This window comes from Vulpes vulpes, chromosome 14, assembly GCF_048418805.1.
Source record: "Vulpes vulpes isolate BD-2025 chromosome 14, VulVul3, whole genome shotgun sequence".
Taxonomy (NCBI): domain Eukaryota; kingdom Metazoa; phylum Chordata; class Mammalia; order Carnivora; family Canidae; genus Vulpes; species Vulpes vulpes.
In genome coordinates, this window is record NC_132793.1 from 28,623,279 (window position 1) to 28,645,438 (window position 22,160).

General features: G+C 45.5%; 1 protein-coding gene across 10 annotated transcripts in view; it reads right to left on the reverse strand.

Annotated features, from left to right (window-relative positions):
* Window positions 1–19,768: 19,768 nt before the first annotated feature.
* PDYN (prodynorphin) overlaps window positions 19,769–22,160 on the reverse strand; it is a 100,580-nt gene continuing 98,188 nt past the window's right edge. For all 10 annotated transcript variants that reach the window (XM_072736221.1, XM_026012404.2, XM_072736222.1 and 7 more), the window contains one exon: window positions 19,769–21,852. In XM_072736221.1, coding sequence (XP_072592322.1) covers window positions 21,211–21,852 — 642 coding nt within the window. In that variant the 3' untranslated portion in view covers window positions 19,769–21,210. The remainder of the gene's footprint in view (window positions 21,853–22,160) is intronic.

Here is a 22,160-nt window from a genome sequence, read left to right on the forward strand (position 1 = left end):
AATATTCTGTAATAAAAGTTATGTGAATATGGTCTCTCAAAATATCTTACTATAGCATACTTACCCTTTTTCTTCTTGTGATGGAGGAAGGTGCTAAAAAGCCTACGTGATGCGATAAAGTGAGGTGAACAACACAGGCTTTGTGACAAAGCATTAGGTGACTATGGATCTTCTGATGATGTCAGAAGGAGGATCATCTGCTTCCAGACTGTGGTTGACCATGGGTAGCTAAAATTACTGAAAGCAAAAGCATGAGTAAGGGAGGATTACTATACTATGATGTAAAATGAGCAACACTTAAATGATGATATAGAGTCAAAACATCTTTTGTTACATGATAAGGTAATGAGAGAACAAAGAAAACAAAGATATTTACTTAATAAATATGTGTACACACAAATGTATTTGTAATTAAATAAGGAGGAAATACTCAAGACCATTATCTTTCTTATTTCTATAATGGATCAGATGGCTCAGGGGCAGAGCTTTCTCTTGCTTTGGACCCCACTCAAAACTAGCAGCTTTTCAGGTCACTCAGTAAATATGCTGCACTAACACATCCCAACGAAGGATATGTTCCCTCCTAAATCTGTGGAGGCCCACTAGGCATTGTGCCTCTTTCTTGGCCATAGGAGAGGCCAGATGCAACAACTTACTATCACCCTGGAAGGAATATCTCAACATGCCCCACCCCACCAGACCTCTATAAATTTCACGGAGGTTGAAGACACCCAAATTTTTGTCAGATTTACTTCCCACTTTGTGACACACAAATGTCTTATGAGTAAGTCTAGAGTAGTTGCTGCTCCCTACTTACTGGGTCCAATCGGCATAATGTCATCAACATAAGAGACCAGCACAATGTCTTGTGTAAGGGAAACGTGATCAAGATCCCTGAAAACTAAATCATAATGTGGGTCTGGAGAATTGATGTACACCCAAAGTAAGACAGGGAAGGTGTGTTGCTCCCCTTGCCAGCTGAAAGCAAACTGCTTCTGGTGGACCTTACGGACAAGGATGGAGAAAAGGCATTTGCCAGATCAGTAGCTGCATACCAAGTACTGGGGGATATGTTAATTTGCTCAAGGAATGAAACCACATCTGGTATGGCAGCTGCAACCGGAGGCATCACTTAGTTAAGCTTATGATAATCCACTGTCATTGTCCAAGCTCTGTCTCTCTTCCGCACAGACTAAATGAGAGTGTTGAATGGGGAGATGGTGGGAATCACCACTCCTGCATCTTTCAAGTCCTTGATGGTGGCACTGATATCTGCAATCCAATAGGAATGTGCTTTTGTTTTTGATTCACTATTTTCCTAAGTAGAGACAGTTCTAGTGGCTTCCCCTTGGCCTTTCCTACCATAATATCCCTCACTCCACAGATCAGGGAACCGTTGCAGGGATTCTGCTAGCTGCTAAATATGTCAGTTCTGATTATACATTCTAGAAGGGGAGAAATGACCAGAGGTCGGGTTTGGGAACCCACTGTGAGACAGATCTGATCTAAAACCCTATTGATCACCTGATCTCCATAAGCTTCCACTCTGACTGGTGGGCCACAGCAACATTTTAGGTCTTTAGAATTAATGTCAGAACCAGTGTCCAATATTCCCTGAATGGTCTGGTTATTTCCTTTTTCCCTGACGTACAGTTACATGGGCAAAAGGCTGTAGGTCTCTTTGCAGAGAAGACTGGGAAAAGATTATCAGTATAAAATTTCGGGAGTATATCAGGACACTTCCTCAAGGGGACCTGGCCGCCCCTTCATTTAAGGGACTCTGGGTCTGTAAAACGACTCAAGTCTGGGGATCAATTGAGGGAACATGATCCTGTTTTATTATTTGAATTATACTCTTGTTCACTTGACCTAGAGCTTTTCTGCTTATACAGATCAAGTAAGAAGTAGGCTTCCTATTTTACTTCTAGGAAATACCACGGTTAATACCATGAATACTTGTTCACTTCTAGGAATGCCGTGGTCAACATGAATCACACTATTCTAATTGCTGTTTGGATTCTGCTGTCCATTATGGTCATCACACCCACCTTGCTCTTGGTTGAATGCAGCCACATGGCTCCTATCACCCCAGGATTCCCATTGCTTTTAAGTTTTCCAGTTGCATGGCTTCTGTTCCCACTGTGAGGTCTGGCCTACAGAGAAGACTGATCATGGAGTTCTTCAAGGATGCTGGGACTCCTCTCACAAATGTATTTCTCAGAGTATTGGTGAAAGGTATGTCTTCTGGACCCTCCTCATGTAAGCTAGATCTTAAATGACAAATCCATTCTAATATTCCAATCTCTCCAAGTCCCTATCTCTACATTAAACCAAAGGAGGTTGGACATTTCCAATTCATTCACAGTGAGCTGACCAACTTTTGGTCCATCCTGCAGCCAATCAATCAACCAAACAAACAGAGCCCTTCCTGACTTCCTGAGCTACATCATTAAAGATGGAATCCTTGCTTAGTGAGCCCATGTCAATAAATTTGCCTGATCCAACTTTATGTTCCTTCTACCATTATCCTACCCTCTTAGTGTTCATTCTCACACATGTTCCCGGGGTTTCTGTCCATGAAAATTAGAAAACCCAAGTAATTCTTTTGGATTATAGCTCATCTTTTACTTCAAGTGTTGGGACCTAATGGGATCTGAGTCTAGTTACAGTTCTGGAAACAAAGAGGGGTGGTTGTGATGGATCCTGAGAAGAATCAGCATTATTTTGTATAGCAATCTAGGTTTATCACATGTAACAAATGGCGAAAATATTGATAATGGGGGAGGTTGTGCATGTGTGACAGTAAAGGATGTATGGTAAATCTCTATATTTGGGCAGCCCCGGTGGCCCAGCAGTTTGGCACCACCTTCGGCCTGGGGTGTGATCTTGGAGACCCTGCATGGAGCCTGCTTCTCTCCTCTCCCTCTGCCTGTGTCTCTGCCTCTCTCTGTCTCCTTCTGTCATGAATAAATAAATAAAATCTTAAAAAAAAAAAACCTCTATACTTTCCTCTCTATTTTGCTGTGAACCTGAAACTGCTCTAAAAAATAATATAAAATTTTATTATTTAAATATAAATATTTACATTTAATGTAATATAAATAAAATTTAAACAAAAAAGTTATAGCTAACAAACCAACAAAGAAGATAAAATGTAATCATGAAAAATAGTTGATTTAAAAGAAAGAAGAGGGATCCCTGGGTGGCGCAGCGGTTTGGCGCCTGCCTTTGGCCCAGGGCGCGATCCTGGAGACCCGGGATCGAATCCCACGTCAGGCTCCCAGTGCATGGAGCTTGCTTCTCTCCCTCTGCCTATGTCTCTGCCTCTCTCTCTCTCTGTGACTATAATAAATAAATAAAAAAATTTAAAAAAAAATAAAAGAAAGAAGAAAAAGAGAAAGGAAACAACAAATGGGACAAATAAGAAACAAATAGCAATATGGTGGATTTAAACCCAATGATATTAATTATCACATTAAATATAAATGCTCTAAACGCCCCAATTAAAGGGCAGACATTTTCAGATTGGATTAAAAATTAAGACCCCAGGGGTACCCGGTTGTCTCAGTTAGAAGAACATGTGACTCTTGATCTCAGAGTCATGGGTTCAAAAAAAGATTCCATAATAGTTAGGCACTTGTGTTTGTTAACCTTGTGGTAAAGACTCAGGAAATGATAACAGCTAACTCTTATTAAACTTTTCCTGTTTGCCTCATAGTTTTTTAAGGGCTTGAGATGTATTATCTCATCTAATCTTCAATAGCCCCATAGCGTAGGTGCTAATGTCACCTTTGTGTTATGGCTGAAGTTATAAATTGAGGCCCAAATAAGTGAAGGAACTTGCTAAGGTCACTTCCTAGTTAGGGATGGGTCCTCAGGAGTTGCGTTCTAACATCTCACTCTGCCTCCTCTTGGACATGTGGTGCCTTTCTTATAGGGCCAAAGCAGAAGGCTGGGCCATCTGTACCAGGGGCTGACAATGGGGAGGACTTCCCAGCATGTGCTACAGGAATGTCAGTGCAGAGCAGCATCAAGTTAGCCCAGGGAAGCAGCTGCCAGCACCTTTGAATGAATCTTCATGTGCCACTGCCTTCTTCCCAAGGGCCTTGGCTCTGATTCCAGACTTCAGCTCACTGACAGCCTGGCAGCTGTGTATTCTCTGGGTGGCCTGTCCCACCCTCAGAACATTGTTCTGCCCATCAGCATTAGAGATGAGACCTTTCTGGGAAGACAAGCCTTTGGAAGCCAGTTCCAAATGCCAAGCAACCAGATTGTCCTAGCATTTTTTCAGACCTTTGCCAAGGTAAAGGACAAAACTGTAAAACTGCTCCGGTAACAGGCTAAATGGCCAGGCTGGACACACATCTCTGAGGACCCAGGACGAGTCATCAGTCCAATCCAGACTCAGGTATGCATAGAGATATTTTGTTCATTCATTCATTTATTCTTCTATAGATTTATTGAGCACCTTCTGCATTCCAGGCTCTGTTCTAGGCTCTGGGAATGCAGGGAGGACTGTGAAAAGGCTTTGTCTCCCAGGGACTCTCAGTCCAGTAAAGGGAGGAGACAGATAGTTGGAAAAAAGCCCTTGTAGTAAAGTAAATGATGACTGGCGAAATAGCAACCATGACAAGGTAAATGGATGTATCCAACCATTTTTTGAAGGATGAGCAGGAGTCTTCTGGGGGAGATAAGATAGGGAAAGCCATTGCAGGTGAGGACCAGTGCTGCAGAGGCAAAAGTGAATAGGAGTAGGATGTATCAGGGAGCTCCTGGGGCTTTGGTAAGCATGGAGAATATAACTAAGAAGGTGGGGTCAGGCAAGCCTGGAGAAATGGAATGCACTAGATGGGAAAGGACTTTGAATGCCTGGCCAGGGAGTTTGGACTTGATCCATTGGTCTGGAAAAGGGTGTCCTTGAAGGGTTATATTCAGTTGTATGACCGAGGGTATTGGAGTTTCAGAGAGGCCACTCTGGGGGGCAGAGGAATGGGTGGGGGCTGCAGGAAGCTGCTGGAGGCATAGAGATAAAAAAGGAGGCTGGTAAAGAGATACTGGCAAGAAATAATGGGAGAGTCAAATTAGGTAAATGTCAGCCTGGCTAATAATAAAGGAGTAGATGGGGTGAAGAACTGGAATGTCTCAGATATGAAGGAGGAAGTGGAACCCAGGGAGGGCTGTGCTGCAGTGATCTCGAAGATACGATCACAGACAAAGATGAGGGTTAACGGTAACTCTTCACCACTGGCTGTAATAGTGATAGAGAGGTAGGCTATCACTAAGGACATAAGAGGATGCCTGGATTTCTCATAGTCCTACAGGACTGTTCTCTCAGAGCTAATGGAAGCCAGAAGGGGATTAAGGCAGACAGAGCTCCAAACAGAGCCATCCTCACAATGTACAAAGCCAAATATCTTAGAAGTCAATGCCTAGGAGAGAAACAAATGTGGCTACAGGCAGTCACACCCACCCTTTACTGCCTCCCTACCCTTCCTTCTGTTTGTTTCCGAAATTCCAGCCACACCTGCAGGCCCCTGCTCTGCCTCCAAGTTATTCCCTTTGCCTGAAATTCCTTCTGCCTCCAACAAGTTCCATTTGGCTAATTCTGTTTTTAGGACTTTGCCTAGTTCTCCTCCAGAACTTCTCACCCTCCAGATGACTTAGGATTCCCTCTGTGCTCTGCCAGCCCCTTGTCATTACAGTGAAGTGAGTCCTCTCTTCTTATTCACCACCACTGGATGGTAAGCATGGCAGAGGTTAGAACTGGATTTTAACCACTTCTTGATTTTCAGGATCAACCTGAGGCCCAAAAGAATGGAGGTGAATGGATGGATGGATGGATGAAATGAGTTATGGATGGGAGGATAAATGGATATGTGAGGGATAGGTGGAAGAACAGATGGATGGGATGATACATAAGTGAGTGTATGGATTAGTGAAGAAATGAGTAAATTAGGATTAGGGAAGTGAAGAGATGGAGTAAGAGAAAGAGCAAATAATGAGCAAACAAACAAATAAATAAATAAATAAGTGAATGATCCTAAGAATGAATGAGCAAGTGAATTGATGATCAAGTGAGTGAATGAATAAGGAGGAAATAAGTGAGAGAATGGATAAGTAAACAACTTGCATGAATAAAATTAAGAACAAGTGGTTAGGTGAACAAGTTAATGAAGAAAAGTAGAGAATGAGGCTAATTCAGGCCACCCAAGTAATCACTGCTTGGAAGGTCTCCAGGTGCATAGTAAGTATTGAACAAAGGAAGGACCAGGGGCACCCGGGTGACTCAGCAGTTGAGCATCTGCCTCTGGCTCAGGTCGTGATCCTGGGATCCTGGGATCCAGGGATCGAGTCCCACATCAGGCTCGCTGCAGGGAGCCTCTGCCTATGTCTCTGCCTCTCTCTGTGGCTCTCATGGATAAATAAATAAAATCTTTAAAAAGAGTAAAACAAAACAAAACAAAAAAAGAGTAAAACAATAACAAAAGGACTGAATGAATGTTGGTAGACCAGTTGACCCAATGCTGAGGCAAACACTAGGGCTGGCATTAGATTTGGGTTCAAATCACAGGCCTTCGGTTTCCAATTATGCTACTTTGAGTTCATCCTTTTCCTTCTCTAAGCCTCTGTTTTTGAATTGGTAGAAGGAGATGATTGCCTTTATTTGTCACGCCTATGATAAAGATGCACTAGTAAGAGCCATGTGGTAATAATAGGGGCTCAACAAATATTAGGTCACTCCAGCACCCCCACTTTTTTGTACTATTGAAGTACCTTGAATATGGTTTAATTACAAAGCCCCTCCTATTCTCCCCTCTCACAGAAGCACACTTGCTCACTTATATATCTGAGCAGCTGAATTCAACCCATAGCACCTCCCCAGATTCTGGTCTGTGCTCATGAAATGCTCTTCCACTCAGGCATTTCAGCCTCCATGGAGAACCCTCAGCACTTGCAGTTTGTTATTGTTGCTTTTATCATCACCATCATTATTATTTAAATTTTTCCCCAGAGCTTCAGGGCCAGGTGACAAAATAAATTGGTCCTGTTTTTATCTTAATTTTAAATTTGGAGTGGAGAAAAGATGGGATGGGTGGAGAAAGAAAAGTGCTTTGTTCTTGAGTGAGGCTTCAATTTCTGAAAGCCAATTGCCCAAGCTCACGGTCTTCCCTGCTGAGGAGAGCTTCAGCAAGCCTTACTTCCTCTTCTTTGCAATGAGGAAATTGCTTCATCGTTTGCAGCCAAAGAAAAAAGACAGCCCTGAAGAACATTCTATTTTAATAGGAAGTACAGAGAAGACTTCTCATCATAATGCTCACAAGCGCCCATTTATATTAAATAGGCCCCTGAGCTCTCACATAAATTCTTATTTTCCGTCTACAACCACAAGACCGCCCGGGTGGAGGGAAAACCTCCCTCAACGTGTGTTGCTCCGTCTCGCCACGAGGGGGCGCTCCCAGACCAGACACAGGTGGCTCTCGGCCACCTGCCTCTCTGCTGCCACCTCCTGTGGATGCAGCAACTTTGCAGACCTATCCCGAAGAGCTGGACCGAGGAGTTCCTGCCCCCTAAGATCTCCATAAAGACCAGATGCAGTTCTCAAGACTGAAGCAAGGTCACTACAGAGGAGCAGGATGCTCAGGATGCTCCTTGAGACTTCCCTGGATCGCCACAGAAGAGACTGGGCCTCTGGAGAGGCAACGGAATCTAAATGGATGGCCCAGTGTGTGCCAGGGCTGTACGTAACTCAACTCATTCACTCCACAAACACTGAGGACCTTCGGTGATGGCTACCCAATATGAAGAGAAGACTGAGGGTCCAGGAGGAACCCTGACCTTCAGATGAGTCTTGTGAACAGCCAGCACCACTTCCCACACCATGCTGCTAAGTAAGAAAGTGGTCTCAGCTGTGGACTAGTTTCAGCCCTCATCCCAAGTGAGCTCTGGAGTGCGAATTGCACCCACACGAATGAGGGGCCGGCCTTTTGCAGCCCCAAGCCTGGGGCTCGGCTGACAGACTTGGTGAAGAGAGGGCACTTTTCTGCCTAGACCCAACGCAGTGGGGTTCACCAGCCAGAAATGGGCTATGGCTCCCACAGCATTGACTACCAAAGTTGGCAATGGTTATTTCCAGACTATTGGTATGTCCAGGATTCATCTTTCCCAGGCACAGAGTGAGGAGATGGCTCACAGAGCCCCTGTCTTCCAGAGCTAACCAGAGGACTGCTGTGTCCACCCTGACACTTTCCTGAGGGTCCCCTGGGATCTCCTCTCACTCTCCAGAGGAAAGTCTCCAGTGAAAGTCAATGTGTAGCCCTGGGAGTTTGCACCGAGTGAGATTGGACAGTGGGCATCCTCCCAGGGGCACTTACCTGGAGTCTGAGCACACACACCTGTGCCCAACCTGCAGACAGATCCTTTGTCATGGCTCTTCTCTTGCCACTCCCTACCCTGCCCCATCATCAGTCAGGTGCCATGTCCTGCCAGTTCCATTCCCCTAATGTTCTCCACCCAGGCTGGCATCACTGTGTGGCCAGGGCATAAGCAGGGACTTTGGGGTCACCCAAAAATCCCAATTTAGCTCTTAAGTGAGCTTGAGAATATCGGTGTAGGCAAGATTTTTTTGTATACAGAAAAGGTTCCTTGGAAATATTCGTTGTTTAATTAATATTCAATGTATTACAGTAGCCTTTTAAAAAATCTAGTTATTCTTAAGCCTTTAAGTCCAATTTACAAACCATTATTTTATTTCTATACAGTCACTTTCAAGGGGGCTTTTGATTAATGGTCAATCCACTCATACTGGGGATCCCTGGGTGACTCAGCGGTTTGGTGCCTGCCTTTGGCTCAGGGTGTGATCCTGGAGACCTGGGATCGAGTCCCACATCAGGCTCCCTGCATGGAGCCTGCTTCTCCCTCTGCCTGTGTCTCTGACTCTCTCTCTCTCTCTCTCTGTCTCTCATGAATAAATAAAATCTTTAAAAAAAAAATCCACTCATACTCAGTTAAATGATCCATCCCATTTGCAAACTTGGTTAATTAAATTATCTTCAACATTTTACACAGGACGTACAAATTTAGCACATTCAGTTTCCTTTCTTAAATACTCCCATTGCCTGACCTGACAAGCAAAAGTTTCCAAAGCATCTAAACCACTTTGGAAAATCTAATTTAAAAACTTATACCTACAATGAATCTTAAACTCTCTTATACATTTTGGTGGTATTTATAAATTTGGGATAAGAAGGTTTGTTTGCTTCTTGACAGAAGAATCACAAGTCTAAAATCCATTACACAGTTTAAATTGGAGTCACAAAGCTAATTTGTTTGTACTCTAATATGCAAAAAAAAAAAAAAAAAAGAAGTCTCTTCAATGTTATGAATACTTTAAATACCAAATACACAATGATGTGGGTTTGACTTCTAACCCTTTGTGGGATTATAAGCATTTGCCTAGTGAGGGGACAGTTCTCCATCCTACATGAGCTGGTGTGATTTCCTTCCGGGCATTGTATCATCTCAAGGGTAGATTTTCATAGAGTGCCAGGAACTGCTGGGGCCCCATATCCCCACTCCCCTTTCTCCTGAGAAATAGAACCTCAGATTCTGAATGGGCATTGGCCACCTGGAACAAAGATTCTGGCTCCCTGCCTCCCTTGCAGCCAAGTGGGGCCATGCGGCTGAGATCTGCCCAGTGAGATCTAAGCAGAACCGTTCTGTGGCAATCTCCAGCAACCCTTCCAGAAAGCCAGCTGGTGTTTGTGTCCTTCTCCCTCTCTTTTTCGATTGTTTCCCCAGTCTCCCAGCTGTGGTGGTGGGCAGCATCTAGCTATTCACTTGGACCCGGAGGGCCAGAGCTGCACACTAGGGATGGGGGAGTGTTGAGCTGGAAGGACCCCCGGATTCCAATAACTCTGTGGAGCAGAACATCAATTTGATCCTGTGATAGAGTGTTTGGAACGATCCCTCCCTTCCCGATGCCTCCTGACAATGTGACTTTGCCCTCTTCCCATCAAGAGATGTGTGTGTCCCTCCCCTGGACCTGGATGGGTCCTGTGACTCTGATGAGCAAAATGAGGCAGGTTCGGCATTGGGGTGACTTCTGAGGTGGGGCTATTGCCAGGCAGCTTCTGCACTGCCCTCTGAGAGTGCTGAGCTGAGACCCCGGGCAAGGAAGACAGCTTCGCCTACCATGAGGCGAGGGTCTGGGCCCAGACCCCCAGCCGCCAGCCCCGCCAGCCCCCGGAGAGAGGCCACGTGGGAGCACCCAGCCCCGGCAGGCAGCCTCCCGCTGGCTGCAGCTGCACAGCGAGCCCAGATCAAACTGCAGGGGAGGGGCCCCACCACCGCGCAGAAGAGGAGAAATAAATTGTTGTTTTCAGCCACTAAGTTTGGGGGCAGTTTGTTTATGCAGCAAAAACTAAATAAGTAAAACCCAGCCCTAGGCTGCCCACCCCTGACTTTTTCACAAGAGAGAAACTTCATCTGGTTTATGCCATCTCTGTTATAGGTCCTGATGCACCTGGGGACCAGAGAGCTTGCCAGGATGTGATACTTCTGTGTCCAGGGTGACTCTCTCTTGCTGTTCATGGACCTGCTGAACCCTTTTTTTTTTAATTGGTTACCATGACAACAAAGGACTCCATTTCCTCTAAAGAGGTTGGTCTACGGGCAATTAGATTCTGGCCATACCCATTACCTAATTCCTCTGTCTAATATGAAACCACAACCCTCAACCCCCCCTCCCCCCCCACATACACACACCCTCTCCCTGCCTTGCCCACCCTCCGCCCTGGAGGTCAAAGCCGACTTCCTTCGCTAATCTCCTTATGGCCTAATTGAATTCTGAAGCTGTCTGCCCAGCCTGCAATGGAGAGAGATATTCAGAGGCTTCCCTTCGGATTCCGCATGTCTCTCTTCCCCGGCTCTGTGCAGCAGTGGCCCTGGAGTTGAGTTAGACGGGGACGGGGACGGCCAGCCTTCTCTGGCTCAGAGCCTCACTTTTCTGATCTGCAAATGGAGACTGTGTTCTGCCCCTGTCGGGTGCTGGGAGATCCCCTGGGGTAATGTCTATAAGCACCTTGCAGTTCTCAGCCCTGCACCCCCTACTTTAAGGTCTCAAATGACTTCCCAGAGCACTGGCGATAAAATCTGGGATGCCCACTGTGGCCTACAGGTCTGCTTAGCTCTCCACCTCCTTCAGCCAGCACCAGACCACACTGGCCTCTGCTGTTTCTCACACCCCAGTGCCTTCCTGCCTCAGGGCCTTTGCCCTTGCTCCTCCCTCTTCTGGGGATGCTCTCCCCTCAGCCTCTGCCATGACTGGTTCCTACCCACCCTTGAGGTCTTATTCTGAAAATCATCTTCTCTGACCATATTATCAAAAGAGCCAGTCCCTTTCATCTTACCCCCTATTGACCAAAGGCCATTAAAAAAAAAAAAAAAACTTTAGTAGTTAAATTGTAACTTCAATAAAAAATAAAACTCCAGGTTAAAAATGTTGCCCACACCAAAACCTGAGCATAGATGTTTATAATAGCTTTATTTAGAATTGCCAAAACATGGAAGCAACCAAGATGTCCTTCAGTAGGTGAGTGGGTAAATAAATTGTGGTGCCTTCAGACAACAGAGAAGCTTTCAGCGCTAAAGAGAAATGAGCTATCCAGCCACGAAAAGACATGGAGGAAGCTTCAGTGCATTGCTAAGTGAGAGAAGCCAACCTGAAAAGGCTACCTACTAGACATTATATATACTATATGTACTGTATAGGATGATTCCAACTATATGATGTTCTGGAAAAGGCTCAACTATGGAGATAGAACAGTGGGTACTAGAAGATGGAGGAGGGGATGCTGGAGAGGTGAACAGGTGGAGTGCAGGGGATTTTTAGCAAGTGAAACTACTATTCTATGTGATACAATAATGGTGGACACATGTCCTTACACATTTGTAAAAATCCACAGACTGCGACATGAAGAGCAAACCCAAATAATAATGTCTCGACATTTGGCTTATCAGTTACAACAAATGCCTCACACTAATGCGAGATGTTAATAATAGCAAACACCATAGGTACTTGGGGAGCTGAAGTGGTAGATAGGAATGCTGTACTGACACTCAATTTCCTTATAATCTTAAAACTAAAAATAAAGCTCATTAATTTTTTTAAAATTAGGGGTGCCTGGGTGGCTCAGTCGGTTAAGCATCTGCCTTCAGCTCAGGTTGTGATCCCAGAGTCCTAGGATGGAGTCCCACATCGGGCTCCCTGCTCAGTGGGAATGCTGTTTCTCTCTCTGCCTCTCCCCCTGCTCGTGCTCTCTCTCTCTCTCTCTCAGACAAATAAATAAAATCTTTTTAAAAAATTAAAGCTCTTACAGGATTTAACTTATATAAAGTTGTAATGGGGTTTTCCTGGTTCACTGCTGTCTCATCCTCTCAAGTGTACACTCCAGGAGAACAGGCAGGTGGCCTGTGCGTCCCCACAATGAATGCACAAGGGAGCCAGTGAGTCTGCTGACAGGTTGACAGCTCAGGGCCTGGCACAGAGCAGCACTCCGTACACGGACACCCGGGAGAAGCACGCCACCAGCAGGCCAAAAACCTTGGCAGTAAAGACCAAGCTCGAGAGCACGCACATGGCTGTGATCTGAGGCTACTTCAGACCTTAGTGACTACAGCTCCCCCAGGTGATGCTGGGCCCTGCTTTGCCCCCCGCAACCCCCTCCACCGGAACCCCAGAGGGAGGCAAGCATCATGCTCTTTGTAACCTTCTGATTGTATCAGAGGGAGAGGCTCAGTTCAAAGCTGGAGAGTCTTTCCCAGCCATAGACACTTGCAAAGCTTCCTTTTCTTCTGTCCCTGACTAACCTTGGCCCAGGGCTGCCCCTCATATTATTCCTTGAATTTGTTGTTATGCCCCTTCTGTTAGCAGAATTTAATACTGGCTTCCCCATTGTGTAGTGACGTGAAGTTTTCTTCCCCGGTCAACCAATTCACGGACGTTTTAAAAAAAATAAGTTGAATGAGAGATGAACGTTAAATACAGGGTGGTGCCAGGAGTGTGTCTGTGACAGATGGCAGGTGGATGTCTGGAGTTCGAGGAACACAACGAGGTGAATTCTGAGGGTGTTTTCAGCAAGGACTGGTGGTGACCCTCCGGCTCTTTTAAGCTGATTGGCTGAAACGCCCATATCACGGGGTTATATACCACAGCGGTACAATGATATTAATAATAACATGAGCAACTCAAATGTTCATCCTCTAGGAAGAGGGAGCATGTAATTATTCACTCAAGACTCTTAAAAGTGAAAGAGGTGCTATGATGACACCAAGGCAAAGGCATAATCTTGTGAATGTTCGGGCAGATGGGGATGTTCAGTCCCTCTACCCATGGGGAAATGCCTGGGTTAACTTTATGGTAGATCCAATTTGTGAACTATTGTGATTATGTCAATTTAGAAATGACACTTAGGAAGAATGTATAAAAAATGCTTAAGACGTATAGCGTTAAATGAGGACAGCATGTCATCCAGTGTTCAGAGATAAGCAGGGAAGCCACCCTGGGAGGAGGTGTTACTACACTGATCCAGCTGTCTCTAAGGGGTGGGACCAAAGGTGGTATTATTTTCTTTGTTGTAGGTTTATATATAAATATTTATGCCTCACCTTGTTCCAGAAAACTGTTTCAGCACACCTGACCATGTCACTTCATTGCTTGAAATCCTCCACTTGCCTCCCTTGTTCTTGAAATAGGGCCATCACAACATGGCCTACAGGTCTGGCGTGATCAAGCGTGGGCACCCTGGCTTTCCTCCTGATGCTTGCCCACACACTGCTCCTTCCACCTCTGGACCTCTGCCCTTGCTGATTTTCTCCTGAAAACGCCCTACACTCACCCGCACTTACACCTGGATAACTCCTGCTCCTCCTTCAGATCTCAGCTTCGGGTCCATGGCTTCATGAAGCCCTCTCAGCACTGCCATCAGGCCAGGCCTCTGTTCTCTACATCTGAAGCTCCCTTTGCAACACATTCCTCCCCAGAGTAACTCCTTATGTATTCTTCACAGTTATTTGCTCTATCAGGTCTCTGCTGAACTGGAAACTCCTTCAGGGCAAAGGTCACACATGTTTTGACACTCACTGTGCCTTGGCCCAGGATGGAGGCTCAGTAAATGTCTGATACCTGAACCCTGACTGTTGGTTCATTTCACAGGAGCCTTCTTGATGCTTTTAAGAGTTTGTCAAATGTTTCTTTTTTTTTTTTTTAAGATTTTATTTATTTATTCATGAGGGAGAGAGAGAGAGAGAGAGAGAGAGAGAGAGAGAGGCAGAGACACAGGCAGAGGGAGAAGCAGGCTCCATGCAGGGAGCCCCATGTGGGACCTGATCCCGGGTCTCCAGGACCACACCCTGGACTGAAGGTGGCGCTAAGCCGCTGAGCCACTTGGACTGCCCCATTGTCAAATGTTTCTAAACAGGCAAGAGATAGTGTCGTAATCTGTAAAATCAATAAGGAAATTGAATAGCAATATTCCCTAGTGCATTAAAATACAATCTGATTTATAAAAATTTGATTTCTACACTTTCCAATGATGAATCTTTTATGTAAAGTCCCAATTCAGGGACTTTTCTCTCCAAAAGCACAAAGCTCAAACCACCAAGGCAACATTGTTCCAAGGCTGAGATGGGGCAGGGCAGGTGGAATGCTGCTAGCTGGTGTCTACAGACTGGTTTCTTTTCTTTTCTTTTCTTTTCTTTTCTTTACTTTTCTTTTCTTTTCTTTTCTTTTCTTTTCTTTTCTTTTTTCTTTCTTTCTTTCTTTCTTTCTTTCTTTCTTTCTTTCTTTTTTTTCTTTCTTTTTAATTCATGAGAGAGACACGGACATAGGCAGAGGGAGAAGCAGGCTCTCTATGGGGAGCCTGATTCAGGACTCGATCCCAGGATCCGGGAATCATGACCTGAGCCAAAGGCAGGCACTCAACCACTGAGCCACCCAGGTGTCCCTACAGACTGGTTTCTTAAGTGCAATCCACCAACTGAGGACACACCACTGCCTGCTCATGGCCTTGGTGTCCATCACTTCCTGTTAAGAAGAGAATACTCTGCCTGGGGCCCCTCCATCCCAAGGAAGAAAAGCTTCTGCAGCTCTCCTGCGCACCTTGGAAGGTGCCATTCTCTGACAGGACCACAGAATGACGCCCATGCTCCCTGCAGCCTGCTCTCCCCATGGCAGCTGGCCTGACCCCTCTGAATTTTTGTGTCAGGTAATGTCCCGCCTGTGCTTACGACCTTCCAATGCTCCTATCTCACCCCGAGCAAAAGTCAAGATCCTTTCCATGCCCGTAAGTTGGGCAACGAGATGATATATTACCCAAAACAGACTCGGAGAGTAAAGGAGGCTCTAGTAATTCCATGGGAAATGGTGTATGCCAGGACCGAGTTCTGGGAGGCCCTCTGTGACCTGCCCTGTTTGCGCTTGCAGCCTGCCTCCTACCCTCTGCCCTCACTCTCCACCACCCTCCAACCCTTCTCTACACAGCAACTATGTACCCTCTTCTCCGCCTATGCACCTGTCCGGAATGCTCTCCCCTGACTCTACCCAGATACACACAAGGCTCCCTCTCCCCACTTCCTACATACCTCTGGTCAAACATGCACCCCGGCCAGAGAGGCCTCTGGGACTCCCCTGAGTAACTCCTCCCATCTGCCATCACTTGCGTCCGGTACCTCTAATTTCCTTCATAGCACTCATGCCCAACTGAAATATTGACCCATTGGTTAATTTATAGGTGATTGGTCCCCTCCTCCCACAAAGTGAGCCCTGTGAAGTGAGGACTCTACTTGATCACAACTGAATCCCCTGCCCCTACCCCAGTGCAAGGTATACAACAGTTGCTCAATAAATGTTCATCAAGCGATAGGATGGATTCAGGTTGGGAGGGTACTAGCACTAATCACCCAGCTTTGGGCCAAGTACTGTCCCTGTGTCTTCTTCTTATGTGACCCCCACTACCTGCCAGGGCAGAAACCATCACCCTCATTGTCAGACAAGGAGGAAACTGAGGCTCTTTTGCTCTGTTCATCATTTTTTGACTCAGTGCTTGATATAGAACAAGTGCTATGTGTCAGCTCTGGAAATGACAAAAGCCCTAACGATATCATCTTTTTAATCTTTTTCATTTTACAAAAGAGAAAAATGTCCTGGAGAACTCAAAGCCCACCCCATGGCCAGTTAGCAGAGCCTGGCCACACTCTGGTCCCTAGGTCCCCGGACTCTCAGTCCAGTGCTCCTTCCAAGTCCAAACCCTGCATGGATCTTACCAGGGACAAGAAAGCACTCCCAAATTTCACAGACACCAGGGCAGTCTCTTTAGGAGCTATGCTCGTGTAACGGGGAGTTTAAGACCGAGACGGGTGGACATTTTCGGATGGCAAACTTCACGTCAAAAGGAATTAAGAATGAGGGGAGTCCTGGGGACAAAGAATAATGGGGCTTGGCTTAAGTTAGACAGAGACAAGACAAATAGGGTGGGAGTGCAACTTACATGCAAATTTGCATATCAGAAGAGTAATTATACATCTTTGTTATAAACCTCCTACAGCTACAATGGAAGTCCACACGGACCCAGTACATGAATCAAGAATGCCAAAATGACATCTATTAGGGAACCATTGTTCCCAGCATTGTCATGGGGATTTTTGTTGTCTTCACTTGGGGGCCTTTAATTAATAGACAAGCCCCATCATTGGGCTTGTTTGTGTGAAGAGCTTGGAGCTCGGGGTGGGGGAGGGGCGATCCAAATCCGAGAGATCATTATGATTGTCATGATCGTTATAACAAGACTTTCCTCACTGCTGATGGTGTATGGCGTTGTCGTGGAAACGGTGTGCTTATTAGTAACACGCTCTTCTAAGGCTACCGGGATGTTGGCATCCCTTAGCCAACGACTGCTCTATGATTGCTGCACAGGGGCCTTGGTGACATGGACAAAGAATCAGGACTCTGCAGGGTCTGTGGTATTTTTGTTCCAATCCTTCATATGGCTTGCTCTCCATCCCCTCAAACAGCTCATAAAAAAAATGATCACCTCTCTGGGGTGCTGGAAATATTTTATATTGTGATCCGAGTGGTGGTCACACAGGCGTATACATATGTAAGAATCCACTGAGCTGCACACTTAAGATTGAGTACACTCTACAGCACATATCTTATAGTTTAATAAAAAATTTTTTTTTTAAATTTCATCCTTCTCTTACCATCAGGAAAATTTCCTTCTTTCAACAGGTGTCTGCCTCACTCAGGTGACATCTGGAATACTGTAATCAGAGGCACCACCCTTTAGATGGGGCAGCAACTAGCATCATATACCTCTGGTGTGGCAGGTGCATCATAGACTTCATGTTACCAAATCCTCTCCTCCCTCAAGGGAAGTCAGTATTTTCCTCCCCAACTGACAGATTGAAAACTGAGGCTCAGGGGTGCCTGGTTGGATCTGTCGGTTAAGCATGTGACTCTCAGTTTCCACTCAGGTCATGATCTCAGGGTTAGGCTCTGTGCTCAGGGGGGAGTCTGCTTTCTCTCTCTCTCTCTCCTTCTGCCCCTCCCTACGCTCTCTTTCTCTCTCTCCCTCTCTCTCTAAAATAAATGAATAAATGTTTTAAAAACCCACAGCTGAGGCTCCGTGGAGTGCAGCGGTATGCCCAGAGCCACCCAGGACAGTGGGATCCTCACCCAGATCTCTGGGACCCCAACCATGTTTCTTCCACCTCATGTGGCCATGCCTCATTGACCAAGTGAAATGGGTCCAGAAAAGGAAGTCCAGAGCAATAGCATTCTAGAATCCATGGCATATGGGGAAAATTTTAAAACCCCAAAAAAGAAGTGTTTCTTATTTTAAAAAAATTTAGAAAGAAGTCACAAAATAATGGTAAGAAAGTGATGCATCTCATCCCAAGCATGTTACTGTTTGTCCTACTCAATACTTCTTTTAAAAAATTACTTACATGAAAAAAATGCAAAGTCAGATTTCTGTGGTCTTTTAAAAATCAAATCTGGCTGCTTTGAGCCCATATTCCCCATCACACTCTCCAGTTTGCCACAGTTCCCACCCAGCTACTTTCACTCATTAGGGGAGGTGACCATCTATTAATGGTGGGCTGGCATTTATTCTTTCTTCATTGGGAACCATGCGCCAGTTGTCCTCCAAAAACCATCCTCTTTCCCACTCCTAGTCCAACTGCTTTGAGTTGGGTTGAATCGATCCCTGGCTATCCATGCCGTTCAGTCCTGACAATCAGAGCATTGCATTGGCTTGTCCATAATGATTGGCATTAGCTCAGGATAGGATGAATGACACAATCAGAGCTAATGAGGTACAGTAACACTTTGATGGGGATTTTCTGTGAGAATAGCATACTAGACCTGAACTTGCATGGTATGGTAGCATCTTAAAAGCATGTGAAGTCTTAGAATGAATTCAACACAGAGGAGAAAAGAGGTTAGTGATAGAGAAGTCCTGGTGTTCTTCTTGAGCTCCTTGCTCAAGCTGTACTCAAAGCTAATATCCTGTACTCTTCATTTATGTGAGCCAACAAATTACTTGGGGTTTTGTTTGTTTGTTTGTTTGTTCGTTTGACCCATTTGAGATAGTTAGGAGCCATTTGTCTACAAGTCACAGAAAATTCTTCCCTAGACAGGCTCCTGGGCTGATAGACAGCAAGATCAAGACCCAATGTATTAAAGGGACAGAAATCTAACTTCAACCCAAATAAAGATAGAACTTCCTCACACTGAATCATTAAGGAATAGCAATAGGTTGTGAAATCCAAGTTAAAATTTATTATCAATGTGTCAATTTGGCAAAGAGTAGCTAGTTGGAGGAGATAATCCCAGTCTTAGATTCCTTCCGACTTGATGATCCTATGAACATCGAGAATGGAATATTCCTCAAGAAGGATCCTGAATGCCCTAGGGATATTCCTCTCCTACCTCTATTATCCATTATTACTAAATCCCAAGTGTTCCCTTCACAATAATTACCACTATTTTAAATTTCATTTATATTTAATTTTAAATTCATTACATTTTATTTATTTTTTAAATTTAATTTTTCACTTTAGATTTCTATTTTGGTTTACTTGTCTCTCCCTGCCATAGACTGTGAGTTCTGTAAGAACTGAGACTTTGTTCATTTTATTTTCCTGTACCTCCAGCACCTAGAAAAAGACCTACCATACAGTAGAGTTTTCAATTAATTCTTTCTTGAATGAAGGAAAGAAGGAGGGAGACCTCCCTGGTCCTGTGTTTTCTATAGAGTCACTCAGAAAGCCAGACCCACAAGGTCTGGAGCCACTGAGACTCTTCCACACCAGCACTATTTAAAGACCTCTCCTTGATGCCATTTAATAAAGCATGTCATTTTAGTAAAGGACATTATGCTACCCACTCTCTAGAGGGTTCTTCACCTTTGTCTAGCAACATCTGCCCCTCCCGCCTTGGTAACTCAGCATAGGAGAAAGTCCCTGGGAGTCGGGGGTGGGGGTTGTCTTTCTTTTACAGAAGAGGAAACTAAACCAAGATCACACAGATCTCAAATTTAGGGCAATGGTGCTCTAAAGTTTGTGCTCTTTCTCTCATCCTACACTTAGTTTTCTGATGTGAATGTACGTGTGTGTGTGTGTGTGTGTGCATTTTTCATTCCCCAGCACTCTTTTCTGCAAATGGTCTTTCTACACTCTGGGGACTGAGGCGCACACATACACACCCGAGTCATCACCATATTTCTTTTATTTATTGCACTGAAGGAGTAGGAAATAACACAGGCCTGCTAAGGAATAAAGCAAATTCTGGGTAAATTGCATAAGTGGGATTTTTTTTTAAAGCATACAAAGTAACCCTAAAACAATCTACACATTTCAGAACATCATGAGATCTGGGGGCTGCACACGAAGAGGTATGCTCAGTAGCATCTTATACAAATTAACTGAATTCAAGACCATTTCCTTTCCTATCCAGCCCAGCCTCTTGGGCCTGCAAACCAAATCATAGTGCCTAGGGATGAGCAAGTAAGAGCAACAGAGAGAGAGAAGACTTTGATTGAAACCAAGGCATTGGGAGGTCTCTGCCTCTGATTCTGGGTTATCTGAATCAAGGGAATTCATTTGGCCTCAAGCACTTAATCACTTCATGGCTCTTTCTGGTTTTATTCTGAGACATTAAGAGGAAAGAATCATCACAGGGGTTGAAAAGGGCCTTTTTGTCTTTCTAGCTGTTGCTTCTGGATTCCCTTACCCAATGCCCAATGCATATGTTTGACCAGATGGCTAAGACTCTTGGCGGCCAATTCAGCTGCTCAAGAACATGGTCATGCTTAACCTCATCAACTTGACTCAGCTTCAGTTCATCCTGGGGTAGGAGTGTGATGCCGATCTGTTTAATTAGTTTAATGAGGGCTGAGGGAACTGGTCCACATTTTGAGTTTGCGGCACAGAGCAGATTGCTTTGTCTTGCTCCCTTCTGGATCATTTCAGTATTCAGTGGGAAGACTGCTCTCATTACCATTTGGGGAGGGGTTTTCATGCCCCTTCCTCTTACTTGAGGCTGGGTGCTATCCAAGGTACCAACATGAACTGGAGTCCAGGAACCTGGTTCTTCAAGAGGTATGTTTCTAAATGAGGAGAACGCAGAGAACTCAACTGAACACATGCCCACTGGAGGACTGAACTCTCTCGTGTAAGACTCCCTGCTCCAATAAAATGCAGTGTTTGAGCGTTTTGCCTAAAGCATGGTCTCCGCAAGGAGGTCCATTAGGTTTGGGATAAAGTGCTAGGATTTCTATTTGTTTATTTATCTTGTTTTGCTGTTTATCTAGAGGTAAGAAGAACAAGTCAGTCTAGATTCCTGAAACTGGGGAGTCACATTAATGGGGGGGGGAGTTCATAGCAAAAGCTGCTGTTGGCCAGAGTTTCAAAGGTCTAGAGTTGGAGCCAAGCACTGAGACTACTGGAGAAGTGAACCTCCATCCTTCTTCCTCACTGACCCCAGACAAACACTGTGCCCCGGGCATAAAAGAGGAGGCTGGGTTTGGGTGCTTTGCACACAAGCCTGAATTGAACATGGGGACGGGGATATACGGCAGGATGAATGAGGGAACTCCAGTTTGGGAGGGGGTCAGGGGAAGCTCCTGACTCAACTCCACAATGGGGAAGAGTTTACCCGTCAAGAAGCTCTCCAGAGTAGGCATTAGGGTCTTCCTGAGACCGAGTTACCACCTTGAACTGGCGCCGGAGAAAACCTCCATAGCGTTTCTGGTTGTCCCATTTGAGCTTGGGACGGATGCGCCTCAAGAAGCCCCCATAGCGTTTATACAGGTCCTCATGACCCACCGCATCCCCATCCCCGTTCCCCTCCCCAGCCACCTCTGAGCTTCTCTTGGGGTATTTGCGCAAGAAGCCCCCATAGCGTTTGACCTGCTCCTTGGGGTCCTCCTCATTGGAATCCAATGCCCCAGCCTCCATGGCATCATCATTCAGCTGAGTGTCCCCCATCAGCTCAGACTCCCCTCCCTCCCCCAACTTGCCAGAGAGACCCCTGAGCTTCTCCGCCAGGCTCCTGCTCAGTGCATTCTCCTCTGTTGGGGTGCTGAGGAAAAACCTGTTTTTCTCAAGCTCCTTCGGGAAGGGCTCAGGGCGCTTAACCAGCTCACTATAGGGCTCCTCCAAAGCGGCCTTGGTCTCCCAGTCTTCTTTGCTGTTGAGCCCAAAGGTGAAGGGGGTGAAAAAAGAGAGAAGGCTCTGGCATCTCTCCCACTCCTCAGCAGGCAGCAGAGCAGCCTGGCATTCCAGGGAACAGATCTGCAGAAACCCGAAAAGACCAGAGTGGTGATGTCATCACCATCCAACTGCCAGGCCACATGCACTCCCTTGCCCCAGAGAGCCCTTTATTGAGAATATCAAAAAGTCTCTGCCATTACTAAAGTTTGGGCTTCCCACCTTAATGCTCCCAGAGAGGTGCATGAAGATAGGGGACTCTATGCCTGCGTGCGAGAGACAGAGAGTGGACCGGCTTTCCCAAGGAAACGTGGCTACAGATGGCAATGCCAACATCACAGCTAAGATCTTCCCAGAGAGCTCTTTGGTGCACTCACTCATCCTCTTCAGCT